The 24,556-nt window shown below is 42.9% G+C and overlaps 1 protein-coding gene across 1 annotated transcript; it reads left to right on the top strand.

Moving 5' to 3' along the window:
• Positions 1-760: 760 nt before the first annotated feature.
• Positions 761-23,732, top strand: NOM1 (nucleolar protein with MIF4G domain 1). The gene is made up of 11 exons (XM_069729726.1): positions 761-1,767; positions 6,442-6,566; positions 14,125-14,320; positions 14,750-15,073; positions 16,513-16,623; positions 16,900-17,064; positions 18,491-18,612; positions 19,011-19,143; positions 21,079-21,210; positions 21,412-21,521; positions 22,662-23,732. Exons 1-11 carry the CDS (start codon positions 829-831, stop codon positions 22,837-22,839), a joined length of 2,535 nt encoding a protein of 844 aa, XP_069585827.1. The 5' UTR covers positions 761-828; the 3' UTR covers positions 22,840-23,732.
• The last annotated feature ends 824 nt before the right edge of the window (positions 23,733-24,556 follow it).

Below are 24,556 nucleotides of genomic sequence, written 5' to 3'. Positions count from 1 at the left end.
TGAGCCGCAGCGTGAAGACCAGAAGAGGACGTCATCGGAAGAAGATGGGAGGCGCCAAACCGGACTGCGACACCCATCGGACCCGGACCACACCACACCGGGACCGCCCCTTGGTGAGTATAATCTAACCTCTTTTTCTCATCTTTCAGGTTACATCGGGGGCTTATCTACAGCATTACAGAATGCATTACAGAATGCTGTAGATAAGCCCCTGATACCGGTGGGCTTAGCTCATCTTCGATTTTGGGGGTGACAGGTTCCCTTTAAAGTGGTTAAAGCAAGTTATCGCCTCACCGCTGAACAGGGAGTTTTTATCAACTTTTATCCTCAATACAGAACAAAGCAGCTGGTCGGATCATGTGTGATCGCTGCTCCATGAATGAATGAAGCGACCATCCATTCTCACAGCGATCGGACCCCCACTAATCAACAAGTTATCACTTTTGTGGATAAGTGAAAACTTTTTTTCACTGGTCAACCCCTTTACTATGCAACTAGATTGAGCATTTAGTCTTATGACAAAAATTCAGGGGCTTTTTTTCTATCCTGGGACAGAAAAAAAATGTTTTTTGGAATGTTTAGCTTCTGATTTTCACTAATGAGAGTTCCTATTATTGACAGAGGAAATGTGATTTTCCAAAAATTAGTGTGAACCTCCAAAACGTGGGAAGGTATGCAATCATACTTTTGTCCACACGGTGGCGCTGTGCACTGTATAGAGACTCCTGCACGAGGTGACGCGCTCTATCTATCTACCGGAAGCGACTGGTTTCCGGCAGTATGGCGGCGCCCAGTACAACGTGGGTGATGTGTCTGTAAGTAACGGGGATGAAGCGTAAGAGCTCGGCCCGGGGCGGCCCCGTGCAGATAAAGAAGCTCCAGCTCTCCGTGCAGCACTTTGTGGAGAAAGCTGAGACTCGAGGTGCTGCGGGATTCTCGGCCCCTGCCGGCAGAGCAAAGAGCCGTAAGGAGCTGAGGAAGGAGAAGCGGCTCTCCAAGAAGATCAGGAGGAAAGCCTACTACGAGAGGAAGTTCCCGGGAAAACACGGGGTCACTGACTGTGGGGCATCCACGGCCGCTCACCCCGCAGCCAAGAAGCCGCCAGCACCCGCGCAGGAGGGCACGAAGGATCCGCCCGTGAAGAAAGCAGCAGTCACAGCAAAGAGGCAGAAAAAGAAGAAGCTCAGCAAAGAGGAGGCCAGGAAGAAGCATCTGCTGGAGGCCAATGAGAAGGAGGACAAGGAGATCAAGAGGCTGGAGAGGAGCCTGAGAATGAACAGGAGGAGGAACAAGAGCTCCCTGCCCCAGGCCTTCACACAGGATGGCCTGGACTATATCCTGGGGGTCCTGGAGCCCGGAGGGGCCAACTTTGGCCTCTATGACGATGAGGAAGAGGAGGCCAACACTGCAGAAAAACTGCACAAACTGTATGAGGGTGTAGATGAGGAAGAGGCAGGGAAGAACAATGGGAGTGATGAGGCAGGGGTGGACGATGGGAGTGATGAGGAAGAGGCAGGGAAGGACGATGGGAATGATGAGGAAGAGGCAAGGGAGAACGATGGGAGTGATGAGGAAGGGTCTGAGATGGGTGATGACTCTGATGGAGAAGAGGAAATTAAGGAAAACGATGTCAATGAAGGAGGCTATTCTGAGGAACAACTGTCTGAAGAGGATGAGGCTGTCGAGCAGGAACTTGAAGTCTCCAGAGAAGAAATTGCAGAGGAGGAGGATGATGATGAAGTGAATAAATCAGTTACGGTTACCAAGGTATGTTTTTTGGTCCTATTGTAGCTTTTTAGGTTTTTTTTTTGTTCCTCTGAGGTTCAATAAAATAGTCTGTAACATTATTCTTAATTTGAAAATTGCTAGAACTTTAATGGAAACCAGTTGGACCACTGTGTCATTATAGTGTGCGCATAGATTTCTCAGAGCCCATTAAAAGATGTTGTCTGGGTTATTTAAAAAAAGCTATCTAGAAATATGATAAAGTAATCTGTCACCTCATTTTCGCATATAAGCTGCTGCCACCACCATCAGGGGCTTATCTATAGCATTCCGTAATGCTGTAGATAAGCCCCTGATGTAACCTGAAAGATAAGAAAAACAAGTTAAGGTACCGTCACACTCAGCGACGCTGCAGCGATATAGACAACGAGCCGATCGCTGCAGCGTCGCTGTTTAGGTCGCTGTAGAGACATCAAACACTGGCAACAGCAGAACGATGCAGGAGCGATCCAGTGACGTAACGGCGACTCACTTATCGTTCTCGCTGGTTGTTCGCTCCATGAAAAAACATTGCTGGCATTGTTGCTTTTGCTGTCAAACATGACGAATCACGCCGATCTGACGACCAAATAAAGTTCCGGACTTCTAGCTACGACCAGCGATGTCACAGCGGGATCCTGATCTCTGCTGCGTGTCAAACACAACGAGATCGCTATCCAGGACGCTGCAACGTCACGGATCTCTGTCGTTCTCGTTCTAAAGTTGCTCAGTGTGAAGGTAACTTTAGATTATACTCACCTGGGGGGGCAGGGCGCTGCAGTCTGGGTCCGATGGGTGTCACGGTCTGGGTCCGGCACCTCCCATCTTCATACGATGTCATCCTCTTCCTTCTGTCACGGATCCGGCGCAGGCGTACTGATTTGCCCTGTTGAGGGCAGAACAAAGTACTGCAGTGTGCAGGTGCCGGGAAAGGTCAGAGAGGCCCAGCGCCTGCGCACTGCAGTACTTTACGCTGTCCTCAACAGGGCAAATCAGTACGCAGGAGCCGCTACAGAAGCAAGAAGGATGACATCACATGAAGATGGGAGGCGCCGGACCGCGTCACCCATCAGACCGGACCGCAGCAGGACCGCCCCTGGGTGAGTATAATATAACTTGTTTTTCTCATCTTTCAGGATGCATTGGGGGCTTATCTACAGCATTATAGAATGCTGTAGATAAGCCCCTGATGCAGGTGGCCGCAGCTTATATGCGAAAAATGAGGTGACAGATTCCCTTTAAAAGGCCACTGTCACCCCCTCCAGCCGTTATAAACTAAAAGAGCCACCTTGTGCAGCAGTAATGCTGAATTCGAACAAGGTGGCTCTTTTTGTTTTTGGTTCATGTATTCCGAAAATAAAGCGTTTTTAAACTTTTCCAAAATACCTATCTTTGTCCATGGAGGCGGGTCCTCACTCCCCAGCTTGAATCGGTACTCTGCCGTCACTCAAATCTTCAGGGGCTTTCGGCGCCGCCCCCTCCGCGCTGTTTTCACTTCAAAACCGGCGCCTGCGCTGTGTACTACTGTGTTGTGCAGGCGCAGTAAGCTCTGGCCGTCTGACGTCCCAGCCAGGCTTGCAGACTGCGCCTGTGCGGGCAGTGCGGCCACCCACCTTGGGAATCCCTGCCCCGCACTGTGTTATGCATTATGCACAGTGCGGGGCTAGGATTCCTGGGCATGCGCACTGCGTGTGTCAGCCTGTCACCCAGGTCCCGCGCCTTACAGCGTCTGTATATTCAGCTGATCGTGCCTCCTCCTAGCAATCGCCAGAAAAGAACCAACCTTGCAAAATTCCTGCACGATCAGCTGAATATACAGACGCTGTAAGGCGGGGGACCTGGGTGACAGGCTGACACACGCAGTGCACATGCCCAGGAATCCCAGCCCCACACTGTGCATAATGCATAACACACTGCGGGGCAGGGATTCCCAAGGTGGGTGGCCGCACTGCCAGCACAGGCGCAGTCTGCAAGCCTGGCTGGGACTTCAGACGGCCAGAGCTTACTGCGCCTGCACAACACAGTAGTACACAGCGCAGGCGCCGGTTTTGAAGTGAAAACAGCGCGGAGGGGGCGGCGCCGAAAGCCCCTGAAGATTTGAGTGACGGCAGAGTACCTGTTCAAGCTGGGGAGTGAGGACCCGCCTCCATGGACAAAGATGGGTATTTTGGAAAAGTTTCAAAACGCTTTATTTTCGGAATACATGAACCAAAAACTAAAAGAGCCACCTTGTTAGAATGCAGCATTACTGCTGCACAAGGTGGCTCTTTTAGTTTATAACGGCTGGAGGGGGTGACAGTGGCCTTTTAAAGTAATAAAATGGCTGTTAACTATTAAGTACAACCTCCAGCACTTGTCGCTCTAGGCTATGTGAACACGTTGCGGATTCTCTGCGGATCCGCAGCATTTTTTGCAGTGCAGAAACGCTGCAGATCCGCAATTGATTTACAGTACAATGTAAATCAATGAGAAAAAAAAAAAAAGCTGTGCACACGTTACGGAAAATCCGCTGCGGTTTAAAAGTAGCATGTCACTTCTTTTTTGAGAATCTGCAGCGTTTTTGTACCCATTCCATTATAGAAATCCGCAGGGGTTAAAAACGCAGCAAAAATGCTGCGGATCCGCACAAAAACCGCGACAAATCCGCAGCTGCGTTTTCTGCCAGGAGAGGCAGAATCCGCACCAGAAATTCCGAAGGCTAATCCGCAACGTGTGCACATAGCCTCTTTGGTGCTGCTCCTGTGACTTCACATGACTGCTGCAGCCTATCCCTGGTATCAGTGGTAATTCCAGTGATTGGCCGCAGTGGTCACATGAATGATCTTACAGTAGGTGAACACAGATGGGCCAGCTGGACTTACTGAATCGGTGGGGCTGAAGTGGCAGGGAATTGAATAGTTAAGTAATATTTATTATTATTATACCACTTTTCCCGCTCTTAGCAATTTAAAAAAATAAATAATTCCACATTACTTTGTTAAAAACACATCTGGCCTGGCTGTCATGTAAGCTGCCATGATCCTAAAAGCCCCCACACACATAATGTCCGTCGATATCAGTGGGTGCGGCCGACAGTCTGTGTATAGGGGCACCAGCCATCATCTGGTCAGGGAAGATGTCAATGAGGCATGTCTTGATCACATTGTTTTCCTGAAGATGAGCTGTCATCCACCTTGTCATTCAGCGGCTTTTTCATAAAGAACACAGGAGCGCTCGGCTGAACGAGGCAGCATCCGACAAATTACAGCAGCCGGTACCAGGTGATTGTTTTTTTTTTTAAAGCCACTAAAATCTGGGAGAAAAAAAAAAGTTTTGTAACTGCCGTAATCGCACTGACCCGGAGAATCATCTTGGTCACTTTTGCTTCACAATGAATATCCTAAAAACAAAACAATGGCAGAATTGCATTTTTATTTATTTTTATTTTTTTTCACCAATTCTCAGCACTTGGAATTTTATTCTCATTTTGAGCACATTATATGGTATAATAAATGACATAATTGAAAACTACTGTACAGTGTGTTCCTCAAGAAGACAAGTCCTCATGCAGCTATGTTGGCAGAAAAATAAAAAGGGGGCTGAAAAAGCGGAAGCGCAAAAAATGAAAAATTTGCCCAGTCTTTAAGGGGTTTCAATTATTAAGTTAGTTGTTCCATTTTTCGATGGTAGTGTAGAGTTAAATTAACTGTGGATGTATTTACAGAGTAGCATGGTCAGAAATGTGGTGACGATGTATAGTGAGGCCGTATGTATCAGGAGCGGAGTATTGTTATCCAGTGTGTCAGCGAATGAGTGACAACAAATCTGTACTCGCATCATTTCTGTAAATCTCACTATATTGTTCTGATCTTGATTTTTCTTAACCCCTTTTTATGAGCTGTAACTGGTTATTTAATGTACAGACTCTAATTACTACATTTATGTGAAGATCAGTGCACAGTGGGCATCTGTCTGTGATTTAGATGCTGAATATGATGAACCCCAAACCAGGGGGAAAAATACTGACTGCTGCATCACTTCTTTAGTTAAAAGTGAACAGTAATGTGAATGGAGCCTAATTTATACTTGTTATTGCTGTCGTAATTATCCCGGTTATAGGTATGTTCACACATTAAGTATTTGCTGCAAACACCGAAGTGTTGCCAAAAAAAGCTACATAAAAAAGTGCATTTTGAGACATTTTTTATGGGGTTTTTTCTCCGTTCATTAGAATTGGTGAAAAACTCTGAAAGAATTGCCATGCTGCAAACGTGAAACTGCTTCTAATCTGCAAGAAAAAAATATGCAATGAGTGCACGAGACTTCAGGAATCTTATGCACTTTGCTGGTATTAAGAAATCTTTTAGTTTTTGTAACAAAAAATGCATGGAATAAAAGTGACAAAAACCAGCAAATACGGTACTCACCTTTTTGCTTTGTTTGGTGGTTTTTGCTCATTTGCACCTTATCTATTGCCCATATACAAGCTGAGTATAATTGTATCACATTGCTATAGATTAAGGTATATTCAGAAATGTCGAGTTACACCTTTTGCATTGAAAATAAATATATATTTTTTCTACCTGGAGAATTCTCTCTCGGTAATAATCCAAAGTCACAGTGGTTGTGTTTAGGAACAGGCGTCTATTGTACCAAATGGGAAGCAATGATGACATTTCCTCTTTTTTCCCCTCTTAGGCTGCTCCAGGCGTTGACCAGAAATATGTTCCTCCTCACCTGAGACGATCTGCAGATGCTGCGGATGCAAAGAGGAGGGAAGAGCTGGAGAGGCTAAGGAAGAGCGTGAAGGGATTGATGAACAGGTATCGCATGACGCAGCCACCTAAATAATGGCGCCCTTGATCCTGAGCCGGATGCTCGCTCTTGGCTCCGGGCCTGGAGTGCATCTTCTGCTTTATAGTTCATGTTTTTAATTGACAGGATGAAACTCCGTCATCTGTAAATCATGGATGAGCTTAAGCTAATTAATCTACTCCCTTGTTGTGAGTGGAGGCTGCAGGTCGCTCCGAGATGTATGGAGTTTACCCTTTGTCACTACAACTTGATATTCTCCTGATTAGGGCACCTCAAAGCGGAGTCTTCTCCAATTATCGTTTCCCAAATGTTCATCAATTAAGATTTGTGATTAAATGTTAATTGGGTAGTGATTGATTAACTTCACATTCCTCATCAGATTGAAAATGTGTAACTACAGAAGACTTGTACAAAGCCACTCAAAAAATTAGTTATGTTCGTTTCTGGGAAAGCTGAATGATACTCATTAGGGCTACCACACTTTCCCAGGCCACTGAATGGACAAGCAGTCATGTTATAAGTCCTATAGGATATATCATTGCATAACTAGGTCCATTTATCTTCAGAGCGTCTAGGAAAGCCGAGACTTGTAATGCCCCCATAATAGCTTTAGCCTTTCCGATATACTGCTGATATGTTAGGTGCCATGTGCTGGAAGTATGAAAATATCCTCAGGCCCATAATGTCCCGGGTCATGAAGACGCTCTTCATGAAGGGGTTTGATTAATTTTTTGGGCTGAAGTATTCAGTAAAAGTAGCCTTTTGTGCTGAATTTGGAGAAACCATTTTGTTATAATAGCTGTGTTCAACGATTTCATTTGTTTGTTGTCTTTTTTTGCAGTCAGCTGAAAGTTTAACATTTAAACTTAACTTAATAAGGTCGCAATGGCGGCTGAATCATTGTGACGGCAGCTGTAAAATTCTGTGCATGTCTTAAAATTCAGTTTTTAGTGCTTTTTTTTTTTTTTCCCCCAGTTTTAAAAACGAACACTTATTGTAATATTTTCCTTATGCTGCCAAGAACTTAGACAGTGAGTTGCTAACTACTTGTCTGTGTGCCCAGCACCGATCTCTGCCGGTAATTCTGCTGCTTTATTTCACCTCACATCAACAGAGCAACTCTTCCTCTTGTGTTTTTGTCGACGGGGCGTCACTGCCGACATAATGCTAATTGATAGCCGGCTCCCCGCAGTTAGGCAGCGGAGAGCCGGCTGTCAAGTAAAGGTACCTTCACACTAAACGACGCTGCAGCGATCCAGACAACGATCCGCGCAGGGCCGCGCTTAGTAACCCGATGTTTACCCTGGATACCATCCTAAAAGTAAAAAAAACAAACGCTTCATACTTACTTTCAGCTGTCTGTCCCCGGCGCTCTGCTTCTCTGTACTGGCTGTGAGCACAGCGGCCGGAAAGCAGAGCGGTGACGTCACTGCTCTGCTTTCCGGCCGCTGTGCTCACAGTGAGTGCAGGAAAGCAGAGCGCCGAGGACAAACAGCGGAAGGTAAGTATGAAGCGTTTGTTTTTGTTTTTTTTTTACTTTTACGATGGTATCCAGGGTAAACATCGGGTTACCAAGCGCGGCCCTGCGCTTAGTAACCCGATGTTTACCCTTGTTACCAGTGAAGACATCGCTGAATCGGTGTCACACACGCCGATTCAGCGATGTCAGCGGGAGAGCCAGCGACCAAAGAAAGTGCTGGCCCTCTAGCCCCGACCAGCGACATCACAGCAGGATTCTGATCGCTGCTGCATGTCACACTGAACGATATCGCTAGCCAGGACGCTGCAACGTCACGGATCGCTAGCGATATCGTTTAGTGTGAAGGTACCTTTAGTTTAACATCGGCAGAGACGCCCCTTCAACAGAGCAGAAGAGAAGCTGCTCTGTCAATGTTAAGTCAATGGAAACCACAAAATTGCCATTAGGAGCATTCTGGGTGAAATGTAAGCTGGCAGAGATTGGCACCGAGCAGAACAGGCAAATAGTTAGTAACTACCTGCCTGTAAGATCTCAGCCCCATAAGAAAAAAATACTGAAATCTCGGATAACCAGTCTCATCCAGTTTCTGTCCCTAAAAATGGAACAGACGGAAGTATTATCTGCACGCTGAGTGCACGTGGTCCTATAAAATAGTCATCACTTCATGATAACGGGGCACCCATACCAGTCTTGACAATGAAGGGACTACAACGCATGCTAGTATCCAAAGTGAATGGCGTTGTCCTGCAGTTTTTCGCACTGTTGGTTGTCAGGAGTCTGCTGAGCTGGAAAAAAAATGCTAAGGGCCCCAGCAATCCACGTCCGTATAATATTTCCTTCATTGTCAGGAGATGTGGGAATACAACTTCCAGTGATGGAAAAGCCCAGCGAAATGATATCACTTTATCAGATGGAAATGCCCTTTTTAAAATTCAGATTTAAAGTGGTCGTCCACTTCTCCAGATGCATTTAAGTAAAATAAAATAAATTTATATATTTAAAACATAATACTTTCTTCAAATCCGTCCAGTTTTAAAATGTTGGCTCTTAGTGTTTGTGTCCCTGCACATTTAACCCCTTTACCCCCAAGGGTGGTTTGCACGTTAATGACCGGGCCAATTTTTACAATTCTGACCACTGTCCCTTTATGAGGTTATAACTCTGGAACGCTTCAATGGATCCTGGTGATTCTGACATTGTTTTCTCGTGACATATTGTACTTCATGACAATGGTAAAAATTATTTGATAGTACCTGCGTTTATTTGTGAAAAAAACGGAAATTTGGCGAAAATTATGAAAATTTCGCAATTTTCCAACTTTGAATTTTTATGCAATTAAATCACAGAGATATGTCACACAAAATACTTAATAAGTAACATTTCCCACATGTCTACTTTACATCAGCACAATTTTGGAACCAAAATTTTTTTTTGTTAGGGAGTTATAAGGGTTAAAAGTTGACCAGCAATTTCTCATTTCTACAACACCATTTTATTTTACGGACCACATCTCATTTGAAGTCATTTTGAGGGGTCTATATGATAGAAAATACCCAAGTGTGACACCATTCTAAAAACTACACCCCTCAAGGTGCTCAAAACCATATTCAAGAAGTTTATTAACCCTTCTGGTGCTTCACAGGAATTTTTTGAATGTTTAAATAAAAATGAACATTTAACTTTTTTTCACAAAAAATTTAATTCAGCTCCAATTTGTTTTATTTTACCAAGGGTAACAGGAGAAAATGGACCCCAAACATTGTTGTACAATTTGTCCTGAGTATGCCAATACCCCACATGTGGGGGTAAACCACTGTTTGGGCGCATGGCAGAGCTCGGAAGCGAAGGAGTGCCATTTGACTTTTCAATGCAAAATTGACTGGAATTGAGATGGGATGCCATGTTTCGTTTGGAGAGCCCCTGATGTGGCTAAACATTGAAACCCCCCACAAGTGACACCATTTTGGAAATTAGACCCCCTAAGGAACTTATCTAGAGGTGTGGTGAGCACTTTGACCCAACAAGTGCTTCACAGAAGTTTATAATGTAGAACCGTAAAAATAAAAAATCATATTTTTTCACAAAAATTATCTTTTCGCCCCCAATTTTTTATTTTCCCAAGGGTAAGAGAAGAAATTGGACCCCAAAAGTTGTTGTACAATTTGTCCTGAGTACGCTGATAGCCCATATGTGGGGGTAAACCACTGTTTGGGCGGATGGGAGAGCTCGGAAGGGAAGGAGCGCCGTTTGACTTTTCAATGCAAAATTGACAGGAATTGAGATGGGACGTCATGTTGCGTTTGAAGAGCCACTGATGTGCCTAAACATTGAAACCCCCCACAAGTGACACCATTTTGGAAAGTAGACCCCCTAAGGAACTTATCTAGAGGTGTGGTGAGCACTTTGACCCACCAAGTGCTTCACAGAAGTTTATAATGCAGAGCCGTAAAAATAAAACAAAATTTTTTTCCCACAAAAATTATTTTTTTAGCCCCCAGTTTTGTATTTTCCTGAGGGTAACAGGAGAAATTGGACCCCAAAATTTGTTGCCCAATTTGTCCTGAGTGCGATGATACACCATATGTGGGGGGAACCACTGTTTGGGCACATGGGAGGGCTCAGAAGGGAAGGAGTGCCATTTGAATGCAGACTTAGATGGAATGGTCTGCTGGTGTCACATTGCGTTTGCAGAGCCCCTAATGTACCTAAACAGTAGAAACCCCCCACAAGTGACACCATTTTGGAAAGTAGACCCCCTTAGGAACTTATCTAGATGTGTGCTGAGCGCTTTGACCCACCAAGGGCTTCACAGAAGTTTATAATGGAGAGCCGTAAAAATAAAACAAAAATTTTTTCCCACAAAAATTATTTTTTAGCCCCCAGTTTTGTATTTTCCCGAGGGTAACAGGAGAAATTCGACCCCACAATTTGTTGTCCAATTTGTCCTGAGTGCGCTGATACCCCATATGTGGGGGGGAACCACTGTTTGGGCGCATGGGAGGGCTCGGAAGGGAAGGAGCTCCATTTGGAATGAGGACTTAGATGGAATGGTCTGCAGGTGTCACATTGCATTTGCAGAGCCCCTAATGTACCTAAACAGTAGAAACCTCCCACAAGTGACACCATTTTGGAAACTAGACCCCCTAAGGAACTCATCTAGATGTGTTGTGATAGCTTTGAACCCCCAAGTGTTTCACTACAGTTTGTAACGCAGAGCCGTGAAAATTAAAAAAAAAAATCTTTCCCCCCAAAATTATTTTTTAGCCCCCAGTTTTGTATTTTCCCGAGGGTAAGAGGAGAAATTCGACCCCAAAAGTTGTTGTCCAATTTGTCCTGAGTACGCTGATACCCCGTATGTTGGGGGAAACCAACGTTTGAGCGCATGGCAGAGCTCGGAAGGGAAGGAGCGCCATTTGGAATGCAGACTTAGATGGAATGGTCTGCAGACGTCACATTGCGTTTGCAGAACCCCTAATGTACCTAAACAGTAGAAACCCCCCACAAGTGACCCCATATTGGAAACTAGACCCCCCAGGGAACTAATCTAGATGTGTTGTGAGAACTTTGAACCCCCAAGTGTTTCACTACAGTTTATAACGCAGAGCCGTGAAAATAAAAAATCTTTTTTTTTCCCACAAAAAATATGTTTTAGCCCCGAGTTTTGTATTTTCCCAAGGGTAGCAGGAGAAATTGGACCACAAAAGTTGTTGTCCTATTTGTCCTGAGTACGCTGATACCCCATATGTTGGGGTAAACCCCTGTTTGGGCACACGGGAAAGCTCGGAAGGGAAGAAGCACTGTTTTACTTTTTCAACGCAGAATTGGCTGGAATTGAGATCGGACGCCTTGTCGCGTTTGGAGAGCCCCTGATGTGCCTAAACAGTGGAAACCCCCCAATTATAACTGAAACCCTAATCCAAACACATCCCTAACCCTAATCCCAACAGTAACCCTAACCACACCTCTAACCCTGACACACCCCTAACCCTAATCCCAACCCTATTCCCAACCGTAAATGTAATCTAAACCCTACCTGTAACTTTAGCCCCAACCCAAACTGTAGCCCTAGCCCTAACCCTAACCCTAGCCCTAACCCTAGCCCTAACCCTAGCCCTAACCCTAGCCCTAACCCTAGCCCTAACTCTAACGCTAGCCCTAATGGGAAAATGGAAATAAATACATTTTTTTAATTTTTCCCTAACTAAGGGGGTGATGAAGGGGGGTTTGATTTACTTTTATAGCGGGTTTTTTAGCGGATTTTTATGATTGGCAGCCGTCACACACTGAAAGACGCTTTTTATTGCAAAAAATATTTTTTGCGTTACCACATTTTGAGAGCTATAATTTTTCTATATTTTGGTGCACAGAGTCATGTGAGGTCTTGTTTTTTGCGGGACGAGTTGATGTTTTTATTGGTAACATTTTCGGGCACGTGACATTTTTTGATCGCTTTTTATTCCGATTTTTGTGAGGCAGAATGACCAAAAACCAGCTATTCATGAATTTCTTTTGGGGGAGGCGTTTATACCGTTCCGCGTTTGGTAAAATTGATAAAGCAGTTTTATTCTTCGGGTCAGAACGATTACAGCGACACCTCATTTATATCATTTTTTTATGTTTTGGCGCTTTTATACGATAAAAACTATTTTATAGAAAAAATAATTATTTTTGCATCGCTTTATTCTCAGGACTATAACTTTTTTATTTTTTTGCTGATGATGCTGTATGGCGGCTCGTTTTTTGCGGGACAAGATGATGTTTTCAGCGGTTACATGGTTAGTTATATCTGTCTTTTTGATCGCGTGTTATTCCACTTTTTGTTCGGCGGTATGATAATAAAGCGTTGTTTTTTGCCTCGTTTTTTTTTTTTTTTTTCTTACGGTGTTTACTGAAGGGGTTAACTAGTGGGCCAGTTTTATAGGTCGGGCCGTTACGGACGCGGCGATACTAAATATGTGTACTTTTATTGTTTTTTTTTTTTTATTTAGATAAAGAAATGTATTTATGGGAATAATATTATTTTTATTTTTTTTTTCATTATTTTGGAATATTTTTTTTTATTTTTTTTTTACACATTTGAAATTTTTTTTTTTTACTTTTTTACTTTGTCCCGGGGGGGGGGACATCACAGATCAGTGATCTGACAGTTTGCACAGCGCTCTGTCAGATCACTGATCTGACATGCAGCGCTGCAGCCTTCACAGTGCCTGCTCTGAGCAGGCTCTGTGAAGCCACCTCCCTCCCTGCAGGACCCGGATCCGCGGCCATCTTGGATCCGGGGCTGGAGGGAGCAGGGAGGGAGGTGAGACCCTCGCAGCAACGCGATCACATCGCGTTGCTGCGGGGGGCTCAGGGAAGCCCGCAGGGAGCCCCCTCCCTGCGCGGTGCTTCCCTGTACCGCCGGCACATCGCGATCATCTTTGATCGCGGTGTGCCGGGGGTTAATGTGCCGGGGGCGGTCCGTGACCGCTCCTGGCACATAGTGCCGGATGTCAGCTGCGATAAACAGCTGACACCCGGCCGCGATCGGCGGCGCTCCCCCCGTGAGCGCTGCCGATCGCATATGACGTACTATTGCGTCCTTGGGAAGTAAAGCCCACCCCACATGGACGCAATAGTACGTCTAATGGCAGAAAGGGGTTAACATTGGTGTGGTAATAAATGAGCTGAGAGAAGAATCAGGAAAAATAAAAGGCAGATAATTAGAAATTCTCCCATTTGACAGAATGAGCTCCCTAGCAGATTTTCGGTTAACCCATTCTGCAGCCAGTACAATATAGAGGCTATAGAATACAAATGGTGCAAAATGTCTAATGACACCCAGTTCCAAAATACATTTATTTAAGTAAGGGGGAAGAAATGGTTATCTCCTGTAATGCTTACATGATACTATTTAGTATTTGTGTTCAGTAACCCAGTAGATGGCATATGATGGCTGCTGACAGTCAGTATGTTATCTGTGCCCTCCGATCGATAGGGAAACGTCACATGTGGACATTTATTAGAGTGCTGCAAATGTGCAGAAATTTAACACCCTCAATAATTTCTGCTCGAAGTACCTGCTAACATCTTATTTATTGTCGTAGACTGAGTGAGCCAAATATGGCGTCCATCAGCGGGCAACTTGAAGAACTCTACATGAGCAACAGCAGGAAAGACATGAGTGACACCTTATCCGATATCGCCCTCAATGCCTGCATCACGCCAGCAAAAATGCCCGACCGACTTATGATGGAGCATGTACTTCTCATCAGCATTTTACACCATACAGTGGGGATCGAGGTAACAAGGCCCGTCTTGCTACATTAGCATATGGTATAGACAGAAAAGTTAAGCATTTGCTAAACCAAATTAAATCACACTTCTATCTGCTAAATCTAAAGACTTTTTTTTTTCTTTTAATTAAATGCATTTATCACCTATTCACAGGATAGGTGGTAAATATGATTGCTGGGGATCCAATAGATTGCACTGACAATGGAGGAACTGTGAAAATAGACCTCCACTCCATCTCCTTCATTGGGATTGACAAAACTGCTTTCTCCATAAGATCCATGGGAGTGAATGGCACCACTGCTTCGTTCATAAGGGTCTTTAGGACCTCCGTATAGAGATCAGTGGGATCCCAGTGGTTGGATCCGAGCCATAATCACATATCATGTGAATGGGTTATAAATGGAAAATCACTTTTTTATTTATTTTTTCTTCCAGGTTGGGGCACACATCCTGGAAACGGTGGTGAAGCAGTTCCATGACCAACATGGAGACGTCACAGATAGTAAAGAGTGTGACAACCTGCTCACTTTTATCGGACACTTGTACAACTTCCACATCATCGACTCCCGCCTGGTGTTTGATCTTTTAAAGATGCTGGTGTCCACATTTACAGAGAGGAACATAGAGCTCGTCCTGCTGCTGCTGAAAAACGTCGGCTTCTCTTTGCGAAAAGATGATGCTCTGGCACTAAAGGAACTGATATGTGAGGCTCAGAACAAAGCCAGCGCCGTGGATAAGAAATTCCAGGATCAATCTCGTGTGAGAACCTATTCAAAATGTATTCTTTATGCTCAGTATATGTCTGTGTGTCAGTCAGGTCTGCACACAGTCATAGTGAAAGCTGTTAGAGTTTTTATTTTACCATATTACACTATGCCAAAGATGGATCTTAATGCACGAAAGACGCAGCAGCTCAATCTCCAGAGACCCGACCAGCAGCTGCTCTTTCTCCTGAATATTCCCCAAAGCTGATAAATTGAGATTTTCACTCTCGCTTTATTTGCATGTCTGTACTGACTGGAAGTACACTAGAGAAGAATCTCTAAAGGCTAATTGATTATTTCAATAAATGGAGGGCAACAGCGTATTTCACGGTTTTAGTTAGTTATTACGTGGTTCTCTTGAATCTGTAACCTGTAACATCCTGCCACGCATGCTTATAATGTTCCTTAAGCTCTGAGTCTCCTCCGCTCTTCTAATAACTGAGCTCAGCGGCTCTGCCAGAGTTGATAACACGAACCGCTGAGCTGCTTCCCTCAGTTATTGGCTGCAGTGCTGTCAATGTCACATCAGCGCATCAAGCAAAAACAGACATCGGGAGCAGCGGCGGAGACTCAGAGCCGAACCTGGAGCTGATGAGGAAAGAACAGTTTGTTTTTAAATCAAACTGCAGCCAGGGGACAGGGATTTTCCAAAACCTGAAAACCCATTTAACAGGGCGCCACCTGCTGCATGCTCACTATAGTGCAAACCTGCAGCTGTTGTATATTCCATCAGTCGTATCTGCACCTATTTTACCCTGGCTGTGGTATTGCAGCCGGGAGAAAACAGAAGATATTAGTCTCCCACTTTGGCAATTGGAGGTGAGACAGCACCATTCTAGCACATATCCAGTGGATAGGTGAGAACTAGTGATGGGCGAACGTGCTCGCATAAGGTGTTATCAGAGAATGCTTGTGTGCTAATGGAGTATCTCCGGTTTGCTCAAATACTATGTTCAAGTGGCCGCTGCTGCTTGTCTCCGACATCCATCCCATGCAGGGATTGCCTATTTGTTAGACAATCCCTTCATGTGTTGTGGCTGTCGAACAGCCATGAGACATGCAGCGACGGGGAATCGAGCATATTATTCGAGCATGCCCAAGACCCTATTAGCACTCGAGCATGCTCGGATAACACTTTATCCGAGCACGTTCGCCCATTACTACTGAGAACATATTTAGGCTTGATACTAATTTAATAGCGCAAGGATAAAAGTGCTTTCAGCATTGATGATAGTTACCACTGAGATGGTGTGAGCATGTGCCGATGTCTGACTTGACATCGGTGTCAGTTCGCAGACCGTATTTACCCCCCCCAAAAAAACTGTCCGTCCTCTGTAGAGGAGGTTTGGGCAGCGTGTGACCACACTTGGCATTATGTATACAGAATTTTCGATGTAACAAATTAATAAGACATTTGCTTCTTCATTATTGTAGGTCCGCTTTATGTTGGAGATTATGTTGGCACTAAAGAACAACGATATGCGCAAAATACCAGGTTATGACCCCGAACCAGTGGAAAAACTACTTAAACTTCAACGTTCATTGGTAGGAGAGTTTGCAAGTAACACACTGAGCTTGTGCCTAGCCTGTAACTATAGGGGCGCATAGTCCTGCATTGGAGCTGTGTACACACGTCTGATTTTTTGTTTTTTTTGTTTTACTTTGTACATCAAGACAGTTGCATCATTCTGCATCTTTATTTATTGAGCAACAAAAATTAGTTGCAATAAAGTACTGATAATTGTAAAAAAATATATATTAGAAATATTACTGAGGATTTATTTATCAGTTTGTCAGTAAAGTTTTGTTGTGTTTATGCAGGTTCACCACAACGTGTCCGGCAGTGACACTCGTCTCCGTGTGTCCTTAGAGAATATTCTGGAAGCTGACAAGATTGGTCGCTGGTGGATTGTCGGATCATCATGGAGCGGGGCACCAATGATCGGACAGTCCACAGCAAAGACATCAGCACCAGCAGTTGGAAAGGTATTTCCTGCCTTTTGGTTTGGCTTTTTTTTTTAATTTACAAATGTTTTTATTTTTTGTAGCCCCTGCTATGTGATGCTGACAGTCTAGACTTCTTTCCTAAAACCATAAAAGCAGATTATGTTGTTTCCAAAGCCATGTTCTGCTTGTAGTGTGGACGGGGAGGATCCCCTCTGTCAGTCCAGACCCCACCTGACAAATTAAATAAACAGCAAACCTATGATCTTAACTTGTGTAGCACAAAAGGCAATTTACTGTGTCCTAGTGCTGTCTAGGAGACTCAGTGCTTGAGCATTTATTTTTTATTTTAAAGGGAGCCTGTGATCAGGTTTTCCTTTATAAAAGCTGTTGCCACCACGTTCTCCAGCCTTTTAATATATTTCTAAGTCCACTACATCCTCATCACCCCCCAGGAGGCACCTTTTCCCTTTAAAAAAAAATATATATATATTTTGTTGAAAAAAGCTGATGAGAATAGAGTTTGCCCATAACCATAAGTCTGCAAATCAAATAGTTGCGGTCACACGACAAATCCGCCATCTGCACAACAGTGGAATCCTGACAGTGTGAACATTTGTGAATCCCTGAAAACCATTTTCAGGCCAAGCTTGCGCAATGCGTTCCCACTGAAGTGTGTTTTTTCTACATTTTCTGAAAACTCCATTTGAATAATAAAAAAAAAAGCTGCAGAAGGAAAAAACTGCTTGCTTATACTACCCTACATACTTGCAGTAATTGAAAAAAGAAAAAAAAAAACAGAATGGCACTAAGAAAAACATTTATACTCCCTGGTGGAGAAGGTAATTTCTGAGTCAGCGTCACCTTGCCCGGTGAATCCACGGTAGTGGGTGTGCTTGCTTGGAGACACATGTGCAAAGATCCAAAGAAAAAAGAAAAAAAGCCGCACCACTCCAACTTTCCATATAGTTAAAAAAACCTTTGTCCTTTATTTCTTACAATGTGGTATGGACATGGTTACAGAGGACAGTACGTTTGCAGAAAATGCCGGTACAAGAAGAGGACTACAGCCGTTTCATGTATTACACGCTTCTACGGGTGTTCTCCCCTTAATGAATGTGGCGCTTCGTTCAGCTGCCGGGTACCAGAGACGAATGTACTCCAGTTATGGACTGGAATGCATTTCTGATAATTTTTTTTTCTCTTGTTTTTAGCCAAATGCACATAACTTTTGCACAAAAATTTGCGTAACATCTTTTAAGAACAGTTTTCTGTTGTAAAAGTGCTTGCTGAATTTTTCCCCTTTGTTTTTTTTTTCCTACTACCAAAGTTATATACCCCATAAAACCCAAATGAGTCAAGTGCTGCAAATGACCTTTGAGTTTCTCTTTTATACGTAAAAGAAACAGCCGGTTTAATGTGGAGCATCTGTGATCATTGTGTACATTTCCCTATTTAATTTTTGAAGGTTAGTGCAAAGATCATGGACCTGGCTCGCAAGCAGCGGATGAACACCGACATCAGGAGAAATATCTTCTGTGTTATCATGACCAGTGAAGATTATTTGGATGCTTTTGAGAAGCTACTGAAGTAAGTTAAGCAATCAAAAATGGGTCTCATGGGCACAAACGTGTTGGGGATATGTGACATTTCTTCCCTATAGCATTGAATGGAAATGCCAGAGACAGAACACTTGCTGCAAACTCCTATTAATTTCCTTTTTTATGTATATGACCGGAGAGAGAAGAGGAAAAACAGTGTTTCAAATGGCAACTGATATTCTACAATTGGTAGCAAAGATTGGTAAAAGTACCCATGTGGATAGGTCCTGTGTTCAGATCAGACATGTGTGCACACTTAAGGTGAAGACTTAAGGACTAATGTGGGTGATTACCTTATGGACTTGGCTCTGCACAGTTTTGATATTCTATAAATATCAGGGATTAATGGCTGCTCTACTCTATCCTCTAAATTTTCATTTTTGTCAGGTTGGGCCTGAAGGATCATCAAGAACGAGAGATAGTCCATGTTCTCATTGACTGTTGTCTGCAGGAAAAAACCTACAACCCTTTCTACGCCTTCCTGTCCAGCAAGTTCTGTGAATATGATCGACGCTTCCAGGTAATAATCCATCACGTTCTCATTTCCATATAGACAACGTACAACTTTTTACGGCTTAAATGCAAAGGGAAAAGATGAAGCGACCGGCTGCAGTAGGTTTTAAGTAAAAGTAATTTAATCATTTTGTGCCGACAGCGTCTATTCTGAGCAGTCCATGGTAACACACTACAAAATACCTAGCAGAACCACAAAATGACCCTACAAAATAACTGGCTATAAATATGTACATGGTTTTTAGTGGAAACTTGTGAGCATCATTTTTGCTGCCAAAACAGTGGATAGCATGACTTGGTTATAGACCCAACTTGTCTGATGTACAGTCTTTTCCTCATAAGCTTTAATGGGTGAAAAGAATGGAAGAGTAGATGTCCAGTATCCACTTTCCTGAGCAAGGGACATCTATAACGCTGGCTGCAAGCTTCTGTTAGTCTGTGAACATGCTGCAGTTTTGTTGCGTTTTTTTCTCTGCAGATTTGACACAAAACCTGAGGGATTTCCTAGTACCAGCCAAGTGAATGAGATCCCTGAAGTCTCATACAAATGTTGCTAATTTCTTCCTTGACCTGCAGCATGTCAATTCCTTCAGCATTTTCCTTCAGATTTCACCCATATTGATGAGTGGGCAAAATATGCTTATTTTATGCAGTTTTCTCTTGCCAAGAGATGCAGAAATGTCTGCTGCAAATACTTAATGTGTGCACATACCCTGAAAGTGGATTTCTCACCAGATTTCACAATACAAACTTCCCACCTTATTGCATAGATTTGTGTTACCTGATGCCTGACCGCTCCTAAGTGTCCCTTCTCCCTGCTGAGATCTCACACTGCTCAGTACAAGCTGCAGCTGTCAGTCCGTAGCTGGACTTAATTTTAATATTCGGATTATACAAACCTTTATAAATTTCCATGGTAGGGACAGCAACATCAACCAGACTGCAACATGTATTGAATAATCTATACAGTGTTCATTGCGAAATCTGTGTGTGTATATATATATATATATATATATATATATATATATATATATATATATATATATATATATATATATATATATATATATATATATATATATATATATATATATATTTATAATTTTTTTTTTTTTTCCTATAAAATCCTTTTCAGTTTCGTAATGGGTATTCCAGTTTCAACAAACAGAGATTTATAACTTTTCAGTTTTAAAATGACATTTTTTTTTATCTGCTTTCTCTCATTCCTCAGTATACAAGATCTATGGTTTCTGTCATGCAATAGAAACCTTAATTGTGCAGATCTATCCTGGTTATGCTAGGACTGACCAGTTACAATGACACGGTGGCTCAGTGGTTAGCACTGTAGCTTTGCAGCGCTGGGGTCTTGTTAGCGTGGGTTTCCTCCAGGTTCTGCGATTTCCTCCCAAATTTCACATGCTGATTGGGAATTTAGATTGTGAGCCCCAATGGGGACAGCGATTATAATGTCTGAGTGCTCTGAAAGTAATGGTGCTATCTAAGTGAGTAAAATAAATGTCTTGTGACAAGCCGTGCACCCATGTGTCCGTTACATGACCCAGATTTTAATTCCCCGAAATTGAACAAAACCGTTTTTTCTATTGAATGACGGCAAGCAGAGAGCTTGAGAAATCAGCATATTTGATGAAAAAAGATGATGCACATTTACAATAATTAATATCTTTATTTGTTGGAACTGTAGTCCGGCATTAGGATTGTACAACCTGTCACTAAGCCACGCTGCAGATAGTTCGGGAACATGGTCTCACTGACTGGTTTCTTTTCACTGCTTATTCCCATTTTCAGATATTTTCATGAAAATTTAGTGCAAAACATGAAGGGTAGTATTACATCAGTAGCTTGCCAGTACGGTTGGTATTAGGACAGCATGCCTCCTGTACAGAGATGTATTATCTGAGTGTGTTTTTCTTCTTATTTTCAGATGACATTTCAGTTCAGTATGTGGGATAAATTTCGTGATTTGGGAAGTTTGTCGGCGACCACTTTCTCAAACCTCACAAATTTTGTGAGTCACCTGATAAAAAGCAAATCTCTACCACTCTCTATTTTTAAAGTAAGTATTAGGCATAGCTGGCTGAGAACACAAATGCAATAATACCCAACATAAGTGACACTAGAAGTCAGCATTCTTCCTAATTTTGGGGTTAGGAGTCCAGTGGACAGTCTCACTCAACCTCCTCTATAAATGTCCATACAGAAAAGACTGTCACTCCTAAAGAGAGCTTAACATAACATTGTATAAATCTTTATCCAGGTCATGGAGTTTAGTGAATTGGATAAGATTAAAGTTTCCTTCTTACGTCAAGTTCTCAACAAGTTGCTGATGGACACTGAAGCTGATGATCTTGCTGTCATATTTGGAAAGTAAGTGGTTTTATAATTTGGTTACACCTAACTTTAAGGCAGTGTTCCCCAACTCCGGTCCTCGAGAGCCACCAACAGGTCATGGTTTCAGGATCTCCTTTGTATTGCCCAGGTGATAATCACATCACCTGGCCAGGCATGCATTCAATCACCTGTGCAATACTAAGGAAATCCTGAAAACATGACCTGTTGGTGGCTCTCAAGGACCAGAGTTGGGGAACACTGTTTTAAGGGGTTCTCTGGGATATGTAATATTGATGATTTATTGTCAGGATAGGTCATCAATATCAGATCGAAGGGATCAGACACCTGTTACCCCCTCTGATTAGCTGTTAGACGGAGACGCTCTGCACAAATCCATTCCTTGTTAAGCAGTCTGTCGGGTGCTGTGGATCAGCTCCTAATCCCTTCAATAGCAGTTGTCTGTAGTCTTACAAAAAAACATGAATTTTGGGGATTTTGGTCCATAATAGGACAAGTATTGGTTGAATGCGGACAAATTGGTAAATATGATTTAGGAATCTACTGTAATCCCAATCCACTCTCAGCGGTGACAGACAAGCTGCTGTGTTCCAGAGTTTTACACCTGTCAGTCACAGCTGAGAGGAGCGAAGAAAGTGATCCCTATGTGAATAACAGCAGAATGGATTTGTCCGTTTACCACGCTCCTGCCCGTGTACTACGCTCCTGTTCATGTGCTATGCTTCGCTGTGTCCTAGGGGCATATTTAGATGACCAATCTATGGCTATACAGAAAATCTGCTCTGGCAAAATGAAATCTTTACGTTTATAAAACGGTGATTGGGCGTGGGATCTTAACAAAACCCAATCCTCACATAGCAGATTTACAAATCTGCAGCATGCATGCTGTAATGTTGCCGATTTGCGTTGCACTTGTACTGCAGATTTCATCTTTTGCAATGCATGTGTCCTGGGATTTGGCTCTTGTTGCACTTTTACTACAGCTGACATGTCTGATATAGTCAGTAGTGTCTGAACGTACCCTGAGTCTTTCATACTTCTATTGTTTTATCCACGTCTTGCAGTGGAGAATTCTGTGGGTTTAATAACCATTAACATGTCCATGTCCTGTTTTTTTTTTTTTTTTTTTTTTTTGTTTGTTTGTTTTTTTTTTATTAGGATCTCTGATAACCCAAAACTGGGAATGCTTCGTGAGGGCTTAAAACTCTTCATTTCTCATTTCCTGCTTAAGAACGACCGTGCAAAGAGGACTGCGCAGGAGGCAGAACTGCTCGCTCAGAAAGCAGACTTGGCTGTTAAAGCATTGCAGGCGAAGGAGGGCAAGCTACGTCTGTAGAGGTGGAGTGGCACTGAGGGCATCGCACAGGTTCGCATCCTCTGGTGTTACGTGAAGTGAAGCTGTGCTCATACTGCGTGTATAGGGAATAATTAAGGTTTGATAAATGCGTAAGGACCAGGTCACATCACGTTATTTAGCCTGTGTCAGAGGCATATGTCAGGACTCCCCCCTGCAGGGTACTACGCCCACACTGAAGCAGGGGGAATATTCAACCTTTGATGCTAGCTGAATTATTATATATAATATATTATAAGACACTTTATTGTAATAAAAGAATATGCGGAAGAATAAACCAGCGGCTGTCATCTTGAGCAGCCATCGGTGTCCTGTGCCTGTACGGTCACCAGTGACCACTCCAGTTATAACTGCGCCTGCACATGGACAATGACGCCAGTGACTGATGGCACAGTGGCGGATATTCTCTATAAGCTATTAAGTCATTAGTTAAATTTTAGTTTTTTTAACTGGACCCCATGAAATGGAATGACATCCCTATAATGATATTATCCAGCCGGACAGAGGACTTCTCTGGTAATAGAAGTCTGTGGGCATGTCTAGATTCTACATCCTGACGCTAGATGAAGATGAAAACATGGCCTGATGATCATAATCTTGTTACTATGACTTAAAACATTGCTAAAATGTTGGCGATTCCAAACAGTAGTCATTTGTCACAGTACAGGTTTCCAGTGATAAATCATCCGGACATATTGTCCTGTAATAATGTATGATAATGGTAATATTTCTTTGCCGTAAACTGACTTTTACCCATTGCAAACTTTCTGTCTCTTGGATAGGAAACCTGTGTACTTTACCATAATATGGTAAGCAGATGTATTTTTCCAACTGACCACTAGATGGTGATCTGTCAATAAAACTTTGCTATATAATTGTTTTGTCTTTTGTTAGGGAGAAGAGCATACTGGGGGAGCAGTCGGGAGCTGCTAAATCAGTTCCTTATTCCTTAAACGTAAAAAAAAAAAACGGTCACGGCTGCAAAAGTATTTTTAAAGCAAAACTAATGACGCTGCACCGTGAGCAGAAACACTTTTTTCATGTTATTTATTGCTTTTGGGCTCTTAAAAATTAAAACTTCAAATGTTTTAATTTTCTATGAAATTGTAATTTTTCCTTTTATCATAGACCTTGCAAGTTAGGACAGGATCTGTCCTGGTCAGATGGTCATAAAGCCCGGTTATCAGAGCTGTGTCTTGTAAGAAGCTGAGTATTTATGGTGATCAGCACATGAGCTGGTCAGATTTGTATCTACTGGAAGTAAAATAGATTTCTGTTGAATGACAGCAAGCAGAGATGTTATAAGGAATATAACCACAAAGAGAAAAACTGTAATTGCTCATTTTTTCCTCCCTGCCTCTGTGTTCTGTTCATAATTTTGTACTAGTAAGTGCTAATCAATCATGGCTCCCTGCCATGCCATCCTAGGTAACATCGATACATGTGATATGATGATCATCTTGTAGGCGTACAAATGGAGATGCAACAGGAATCCAAGCAGCAGCAGTGCAAAATTTTAAAGGTACCGTATATACTCGAGTATAAGCCGACCCGAGTATAAGCCGACCCCCCCTAATTTTGCCACAAAAAACTGGGAAAACTTATTGACTCGAGTATAAGCCTAGGGTGGAAATGCAGCATTTACCGGTGAATTTCAAAAATAAAAATAGATCATTATTTCCCCATAGCTGTGCCATAT

This window comes from Ranitomeya imitator, chromosome 6, assembly GCF_032444005.1.
Source record: "Ranitomeya imitator isolate aRanImi1 chromosome 6, aRanImi1.pri, whole genome shotgun sequence".
Taxonomy (NCBI): domain Eukaryota; kingdom Metazoa; phylum Chordata; class Amphibia; order Anura; family Dendrobatidae; genus Ranitomeya; species Ranitomeya imitator.
The sequence above is the reverse complement of the archived record's forward strand: the minus strand, read 5'-3'. Positions and strand labels throughout refer to the sequence as shown.

Excerpts from the sequence above, each read along its gene's own strand:
- NOM1 (XM_069729726.1), top strand. The coding sequence starts at position 829 with ATGAAGCGTAAGAGCTCGGCCCGGGGCGGCCCCGTGCAGATAAAGAAG. Across the intron at positions 18,613-19,010 it reads GCTTTTGAGAAGCTACTGAA|GTTGGGCCTGAAGGATCATC; the intron begins GTAAGTTAAGCA and ends CATTTTTGTCAG. Across the intron at positions 21,522-22,661 it reads CTTGCTGTCATATTTGGAAA|GATCTCTGATAACCCAAAAC; the intron begins GTAAGTGGTTTT and ends TTTTTTTATTAG.